At 43.7% G+C, this 8,924-nt stretch overlaps 1 protein-coding gene across 1 annotated transcript in view; it reads left to right on the plus strand.

Annotated features, from left to right (window-relative positions):
* The window catches only part of LOC128362562 (protein TANC1-like), a 33,637-nt gene extending 25,612 nt beyond the window's left edge, over nucleotides 1-8,025 (plus strand). The window contains exons 21-28 of the mRNA XM_053323351.1: nucleotides 32-155; nucleotides 246-421; nucleotides 942-1,074; nucleotides 1,511-1,540; nucleotides 1,623-1,714; nucleotides 1,895-2,041; nucleotides 5,911-6,011; nucleotides 6,156-8,025. Coding sequence (XP_053179326.1) covers nucleotides 32-155; nucleotides 246-421; nucleotides 942-1,074; nucleotides 1,511-1,540; nucleotides 1,623-1,714; nucleotides 1,895-2,041; nucleotides 5,911-6,011; nucleotides 6,156-7,542 — 2,190 coding nt within the window. The 3' untranslated portion in view covers nucleotides 7,543-8,025. The remainder of the gene's footprint in view (nucleotides 1-31; nucleotides 156-245; nucleotides 422-941; nucleotides 1,075-1,510; nucleotides 1,541-1,622; nucleotides 1,715-1,894; nucleotides 2,042-5,910; nucleotides 6,012-6,155) is intronic.
* Nucleotides 8,026-8,924: the final 899 nt, after the last annotated feature.

Consider the following 8,924-nt stretch of genomic DNA (forward strand, 5'->3'; position numbering starts at 1 on the left):
CCATCTTTTAACACTTTGTCTCCTCTCCCAGGTTGCAGAGCTGCTGCTGAAGCAAGGTGCAGACATCAATGTCAGTGACAAGCAGGGTCGCACTGCACTGATGCTGGCTGCTTCCGAGGGCCACATAAGCACGGTTGAACTGCTGCTGTCAAAGAGTGAGAGTCCCTGCTCTGACCACTAATATCCAAACTTGTTTCATGAATGTTTGAACTGTAGAACAATATTTGTATTGTTTGTGGTCCCAGGTGCCGCTCTGTCCTCTGCTGATCAGGAGGGGCTGACCGCACTTAGCTGGGCCTGTATGAAGGGCCAGAAAGGTGTGGTGCAGCTTCTGGTGGAGGCAGGCGCAGACCTGAACCAACCAGACAGACAGGGGCGGACTCCTCTTGACCTAGCGGCCCTTAATGGGGATGCAGATACAGTGGGTTTCATGCTGCTAGATCATAATATGGAAAACATGTCTGTCTTCATTTGAAATACTTTATTTTCATGTACTTTTCACTCAGTGGTTGAGATGAAATTAAAAGACCTAGGTACGTGTTTACTTAACAATGAGCTGAAAAATGGCATAATTGTTGAAAGGCGATCAGCAAAGTAAAATACATAATTGCATCACACTCCCAACAACCTATTTTAGGCCATTTAATCAGAGTTACATCAATAGGGTAAGAATAATCATATTCCTGAGAACTGCATGGCAAACACAGGAAGTTGATTTGCAACCAGATCTCATTAATGTAATCTACTAATCAGCAAGAGAATAATCTAAAACTATCTGATGATCAGAGATTTAGCAATCATGGTTTGTGGCTTTTACTACTGTGTGGATTTTTCTGTTAATGTACTGGAGCATTCAGCGTTTAATATAGCCACTTTCACATTAAGTCAGTCTTATTTAAACATACAGTAAATATAGCATGCTGTTATCTCCTACACTGTAGGTGCATTGCCTAGTGGACCATGGAGCGGTGTTGGAGAGGGCCGATAACAACGGCACCAGGGCTTCAGACAGGACTCCCGGCTGCCAGAACCCGGCCCTGGTGGCTTTGCTGCTCAAGAAAGGATCCAAGATGGGTATAAACACCATGCTTACATAACAGCCCTGCAATAAATCCTACTTTTATGAAACTTTAACTCATAGCACAAAATTTGAAAAAACATATAAAATAGTCAAATCAAACTGCACCATAAACTACAGTACAGGCTCTTAAATAAACAAAGTTATATCACCTTTGTGGATAAACTTGCTACTGAGAGCGTATCCACATTTGTATCTGACTTGAAACAATCATTGAGGAGTCAGCTCACTTGGATAGATTTGTACTATGTGCTATACTTTTGAACCTGCCTGCTTTGCATTTATATTATTTTATATTTGTCTATTTCACTTCCAAACAGTATATTATTATACTCCATTCTGCAGCTCCTGCAGTTTTGATTCCACCTTACCAACTCTCTCTCTACCTTTCTCTTCCTGCATCCTCCGGTGCTCTCCCTCATCAACCAACAGGCTACAGAACAGCTCCACATGATCGATCAGGTACATGATTTATGTAAGACACAGAGTAAAAGAGACAAGGTGAGACAGATAATAGAAAGATAAATATATATTGCTCTTTCAGGTCACGCTACATGGGCTATGGCTTCCTCCAAACCAGACATCCTCCTCATCCTGCTGCAGAAGCTGATGGAGGAAGGGAACATGCTTTACAAGGTACTTTATGCATAATGTTGTTTGTTTTTGAATGCGTGTTGTGAAGGTATGACAGACCTTGCAGCATTTTATTGAGATAAACTTGTTTTTAGATGTGTTTTGAAATAAGGTGTTTTTGTGGAGTAGTTCAGCAGTTTGCCTGCTTGTTCCTTTCTCTCCCTCTTCCTGTGTATTATGCAGAAAGGACGTATGAAAGAAGCAGGCCAGCGATACCAGTATGCCCTGAGGAAGCTACCTCGTGAGGGGCAAGGAGAGGAGCTGAAAGGGCTGAAAGACCTGCGGGTCTCCCTCTATCTCAACCTTTCCCGCTGCCGCAGGAAAACCAATGTAAGGCCCACAGCTGTATGAATCTGATCATACAATATTTAACACCATCAGGTTTATTAGATTCAGAAGGGGGTGGCAGGTGGGCTGGTAAGAAAAGGCAGATGATTCCTTAAGATATATAATTTATCTGTTTATGTTTGACCAGCTAGTTGTGCCTCTGGCTTGTTCCATCTGGGCCCACTAGCTGCTACCATAGGCGAACACCAGGCTCATCCCTGGTGAGTCGGTTTAGTCAGCAGTTGCCAACTTTCAACCCTGGGTGGCAATTAACCAACCCAGAAAACTCAGCTTGTCTGAATCAGGGCATATGAAACCCTTGAAAATTCCACCTAAAGGACCACCTCCAGTTGTCTTGACTACGTCTTGCCACTGGCTATAGTTGGGGCTGGTCAAAAGAGAGTGAGGTTGACGCTGCAAGTCATGTCCCCTTACTACACTGCTCACCTCCATAGAGAGGAGAGGTTCAGAAAAGGTACCCTAAACATTGTTTGTTTCAAAACATCATACCACAGCTGGCAGGATCCCATACCTGCGGTTGAAATACAAAACAAAACAAAATTTTAAAAAAAGGCTAAAGTGATACCACTTACCGTTGGTGCCTGGAATGTGAGGCCTTTGATGGTCACATGTGGATTAAAAAGAGAGATTTGCCGCCATATACAACTAGGATATTGCTGCCCTTATTGAGACCCAACTGGCCAATACTGGACAGGTGTGAAGTGGGTGCAGGCTACACATTCTTCTGAAGCAGATGAAGACAGGAGGAAAGACATGATGCAGGTGTTGCTTTTACTGTAAAAAAACAAACAAACAAAAAAACACCTGGTCAACCAACTAGCAAGCCTACCCAAGGGTATAGTAGGAAATGACCATCAATCATGGAATGGAGTCATATGTGCACATGACATTGGAAAATGTAACAACAATGGCATTCTCGTACCCAAAACATGCCCAAAGTTCAACTTGCTCATCACCAACACACAGTTCTAGTTACCAAAGCATAAGAAAACTTCCTAGATTGATTGACTGTCATTGTGAGAAGGAGTAACCACCACAATGTCAAGGTGACCAAGGTCATGTGTGGTACTGAATATTCATAATTTCTTAACTTTACCACTGTATCAAGCCTCCAAGGAAAAAGACACGTTAAGCATTGCAACATCACTCACCTACAACAGGAATTTACCAGACTAGCCTTTGTTGAGGCTGTAGATCATCGCCTACAAGCGTTGAATCACTTGGTGTTCCCACATGTATACATCATGATTGGCTTGATGAGAACATGCAGAAATCCAAGCACTCCTTGATGGAAAAACATCACCTGCATAAAGCATATCTGAATGACATCAATTAAAGCTTAAAGAAAATTGCTTCCTCACATGGTTGTCTAGCAGATACTCAGAGTCATGCAAGACACGCTGACTGTAACAACACCAAGTACTTCTGTGGTCCACAACACTCAGGAATGTTTTTGAATACAGATGGAACAGCACTTGTGAGGTGGGCTGAACATTTCAGCACAGTCCTCAACCAACTATTAAGCATAAACGAGGAGGCAATTGCAAGTCTGTCTCAAGTTGAAATGAATCAGTCCCTTGCTGTTCTGCCTTCTATTGAGGAAACCAGGAAAAGCCATAAGCCTCCTCTCATCAGCAAAGCTCCAGGGTCTGAAGCCATCCCAGCAGAAATATACAAGGCTGGAGGCCTTTGTTTAGTTGAGAAACTGACTAACCCCTTCCAGTCTCTGTGGAAATTAGAAGCTATTACTCAGGTGTTTAAGGATGCCTCTGAAAGGCAAGGCAATTGGCAGGCCTGTGATCCTTTTGAACCAACTAATTGTCCACATAGACTAGTGTCCGCTGCCTGAGAGTCAATGTGGTTTCAGAAAAGACTGAAACATTAATTGCTCAACAGCTAAAGGACAAATGCCAAAAACAAAACGCTGATCTGTGTTGGTCTGCATTTGACACAGTGAGCCAAGAGGGCCTACAGAAGATCACAGCTAAGGACGGTTGTTCAAGTTCATTGGTATAGTGCAGAAACTTCATGATGGCAAGATGGTCAGTATCAGGATCCAGCAAGAACTCCATGAGCCATTCCAAAACCAACTTGGAGGAAGTCACTGTGCTTTCTTTCTGCTGGCTCAAATGAAGAACTACAGGCCAGTATGGATCACTTCTCCTCAGCTTGCAACAACTTCAGCCTAAGAATCAGCACAAAAAAGACCTCTACCAACCTGCTCCTGGGAAACCCTACACTGAGCTCACTGTTCTTTCTTCTTCTTTCTGTCAGCTGTTGACAAGTTTACTTACATTTGAAGGAACATCAGGATTGTTAAGGCCAGTGCAGCCTTTGGACATCTATGTGATTTAGAATGGGAAAGGACTATCATCAAGCAAGAGACAAAGCTGAAGGTCTACCAGGTCGTCATGTTACTAGCTCTTCTGTATGGGTGTGAAGCATAGACTGTCTTCCAGTGCTATGCCAGGAAATTGGTCCTTCTCCTCCTGAGCTGTCTGAGGAAACCGCTGAGGATCAAGTGGCAGGACAGAATCCCCAACACCAAAGTCATCAGCAAGGTCAATATTCCCAGCATCCTCACCCAGCTCAGATGGACTGGCCATGTGACAAGAATGCCCTACATAAGGCTGCCAAAACAAGTCTTCTTTGGTTAGCTGAAAAATGGCCAGCAAACACAAGGTTGCCCCAAAAAGCACTTCAAGGATACTCTGGAAGCCTCCTTTACAAGCTTGGATTTGCCCTTAAAAGCTGGGAACACCTAGCTCAGGACTGAACTGGCTGAAGAAGAACAATCAAGGAAGGTATAGTCCTCTGTGAGAGCAGAGCACAAATCTGCCAAGGTAGTACTAGTGGCTGAACTGTACATCCTCTCCGACCTTTCCAGGTGCCACAGAGAATTCCAGGCTCAGATTGGTCTGTTTAGCCATTTGTGTACTCACCAAAAACATGTCATGTCACCAGCTATGATAGATGAACAAGATAATATATCTGTATTGCCATAAAAAGATAATGTCAGCATTGATATAGCTCACGGTGAAAATAAGTCTGCTTTTCTGTTTGTAATTTCATGTCTCTCTGGTAAACAAAATGTACGTGTAAGACCTGGAAGCAGGTGGTGACATAATGAATAGCTGTGTGCTGTTAGTGTAGAAATGGATGTGTGTGGCCTGCAGCCAGGTTTGGAACCCACCCCAGTGATGACAGACGTCCTAACAGACTGTGTAAAAATGCCATCCTTGGGGTCACTGTAGCCAATGAATAATGGAGCAGATAATGTGATGTGATAAGGTCATTCTCTCTGGCAGACCGAACACAGTCTCTTTCTCTGCATCTCCACACAGGGGTTATTTACAGTGGACGTGCGAGTGGGCCAGCTAAATCCACATATTATATCAGAATGCGAGCAGTAAAGGCCAGGAGAGAGACTACATGATACCATCATTAAACATTCAACAGCAATGTTCACAATCTCACATTCAAGGCTGCCATTTTGACCTCACTTTCAAGGACGGAATCACAATGCATCTGTATCATTAAATATTCACCTGAGATTGATGATGAGAGCAGTGAAAACCAGCGGAAAAACAAGCAGTTCTGTCTGTTTCTGTCTCTCTCTCGCTCTCTCTAAACAGGCTTCAATCTTTCAGATCTATATAATGACAATAGAAACAAACCCTCTTTTTTATTGGAATGGATTATTTCTGCAAAACAAACATTTCCCTATCTCTTTCCTATCCTGTCACTAAACTGCACAGCTGATCATACAGTGGGTTTGTTTTGTTGCCCTGTTCTGTCTGTTCAAATTGAAACTTAAACACTAAACTGACTTTTCTGTTTGACAAAAACAGGACTTTGGCATAGCTGAGGAGTTTGCAACAAAAGCCTTGGACCTCAAACCCAGGTCTTACGAAGCGTATTATGCCAGAGCACGGGCCAAGAGAAGCAGCAGGTACAACCATATTAATCGAAGTATATTTTTTCAAAGCAGAAGATTTTGCTGAGTGGAAAGTCAGCACTGGGATGCTACGTCTCTGTGGCACTGTAAATGAAGTATTTTTAAAGTTCCTTTGTTCATTTTCTCTGTCCTCCCCAGGCAGTTTGCTGCAGCGCTGGCAGACCTCCACGAAGCAGCACGACTCTGCCCGTCCAACCGGGAGATCCGCCGCCTGCTGGTACGAGTAGAGGAAGAGTGCAAACATCATCAGAAGCTATCCAGCAACAACATGCCACAGGGTTACAACAGGGACCTTCACACCCACCACCATCAAGCCACAGAGGAGGAGACTGAAGTATATTCACAAGGAAGTCCAGAGAGGCAAATCCCTGTGGAGCAGACAGATGCAGAAAAAGAAGAAGAAGTGAAGGAAGAAGGTGAGGAGGTGAGCCTGCAATGTGGGAAAAGCCCAGAATTTTGGCCTCAGAATCCGTATGCTCCAAACAGGACTCTCCCTGGAGGTGTGGCCTTCAGTTTAGCAGATCAAGTGCCATGTTTCCCTCAAGAGGAGTTTGTACAGAACCAACTTTTCATGGACTTGCCGGAGCCTGTTCCGCCTATCCACAGGCAAAGCCAAAACCAGGGCAGCAGGACTCATCACCACTGCCACTCCCTCCAGTCAGGGAACAGAGTCGGGGGCAGGCCTCTTTCTCTGTGCGGGCCCTCCAGTCCTCTGCCAGGAAGACACATCTCCACCTCTCTGAGGCCTGCGCCGGTCCCGGGTATTGACATCGGCCCTGGATCAGCCAATGACCACTGTGGACACAGCCCCACTGAGCACTATCACCCCATGTCCCCCAACAGCTCCTCCCCACCTGGCCCTCTTCAGATGTACCAGCCCCGCTCCTCCAGCTTCTCCAGGGGCTCTGACAGACTCTCCACCCACTCTGTGGCTCTGGATGGCTTGGCTCTCGCTCTGGGGTCTGGTATGGAGGTTAGGAGGGAGGCCGGCGGAGGGGGAACAGCAGGCTCAAGGGGCTCTAGCTCAAGTCAGGCCTCCAGTGGGAACCAATCAGACTGCGGCAGGCAACAGGTGCCGGATGCCCCCTGCCCCCTCAAGAGCAGCGGTAGCTTCAAGACAAAACCTGAGCTGAAGCCCCGGCCCTTCATGGGGGTCATGGACAAAGCAGTGCGAGTCCAGAGCCAGCAGACCTCTGGTCAGGGCCGACAGGGGCAGGGAGGGGGAGGAGGGGGAGGGGTAGGAGGGGAGAGTTTCAGTATGTCAGTCATGGAGTTCCAGGGGTTGAACAATGAGTATAAACGTGCCTCATTCCAGGAGCAGCTCTCTGGAAGTCAGGCCAACAGCCAGCAGCAGGGACGGGAGTATGGAGAGAGGCTCCACCAGCGAGAGGCCAGAGCCACTATCTCCTCCCAGCTACGCTTTCCAGACGGGAGACACAGACAGGCGAGCCTGACGAGAGACAACCCGGCTCTGCATATGGCTCCCATCAAACCCAAACGCTCATTTATAGAGTCTAATGTCTGAATATAGTTTATAAAAACAGATACAGGCTGTTTTCAACAAACTACGTCCCACATAAGGTAGCAAGGGAGACCTGTTTGAGAACTGCTCCTTTCCCTGAGCCTGTTTTGTAGAGTTATGCTGCTGCACTGCATTTACAATCTAGAACCAGTGTTCAACTCAGGCTACTACGCTTTTGCTTACATGTCTACAGCTACACTAGTGTATTCAAGAAAACCAGACATACCTTAAGTAGGGATCTAAAAATAAGTAGTATATTGTCTCAAGTTTTAATTTATCATATATAATATAGAAGTCAAAGAAAGCTTTGTGCACAAATATGCGAAACCTCACGCTATTAGTTGCAGGAAATGACCATTTCTATTGTCAAGTGTCTTTTAAAAAACATTTATATTTGTACGGTGTACACTATATTTGCAGATTATATATTTCCCTGTAAGTGGTTATCTGTCAGCATTACAGGCTTAAAAAGAAATGACTTTGTGTACTTGAAATGCTTTTTCTTAGTACATTTGATAAAAAAAGGCACTGTACATGATATTGTTGGAACCCTCTTGTCATAATCCAATACTGAATTAATTGCTTCAATAATCACAGTATATGTTATTTATTTTTGCATAGCAGAGGACATATTCATATGAAGTGTTTATTGGTTTATTTAGACACAGAGAGCATTTACACAATCAGTCGAGGATACAAAAAAAACCTTAAGAGACTTCTTACATTGCTCTACGTCCATAGTTGTCATATAACCTTTTCAGAGTCATACTATGGATTACAGAATGTTACCACATTATTACTGTGGTATAATAAAATATTAATGAAGGAATACATTTGTATATCCACTTCTTTCACAGTCTGATTCATGAAATATTGCCTCAGCTCTGGAGTATATATGAGTGAATGGACTATCTTGTCATTACTTCAGTGACACAATAACATGCAACCTTCAACTACTTTGGCCAAGCACTATTCTCACCAGGTTTGTAATAGCAATGTTCATAAATTCATTCATAAATCTAAAAAAGCACATATGTGTTGCTTACTTGTTAAATGAAAGTAGTGTTTCAGTAAGACAAGTTATTATTATATAATTAATGCATTAATCAACTTTAATGTTGAATCAATAGACTCCCTATAATGTGAAGGGATTGCTAGTAATGCCATTCCACCTGCTCGTTGTTTTTTGGTTATTTAGTCTAATAATAAAAAAAATAAAACATGTTCACAGCACTGTATGGCTCCCAACAAAATATTTTAATTACAAAACGTTTTATTTGTATTTCAGAAAGATATTTTGATATCTATATACAAAATGATGTGTACATCTTATGAAAGCAACTAACCATTGAAAGATTAAAAGATAGAGATGTCGATTTTCTATA

The sequence above is a fragment of the Scomber japonicus genome, chromosome 1 (assembly GCF_027409825.1).
Source record: "Scomber japonicus isolate fScoJap1 chromosome 1, fScoJap1.pri, whole genome shotgun sequence".
Classification (NCBI taxonomy): domain Eukaryota; kingdom Metazoa; phylum Chordata; class Actinopteri; order Scombriformes; family Scombridae; genus Scomber; species Scomber japonicus.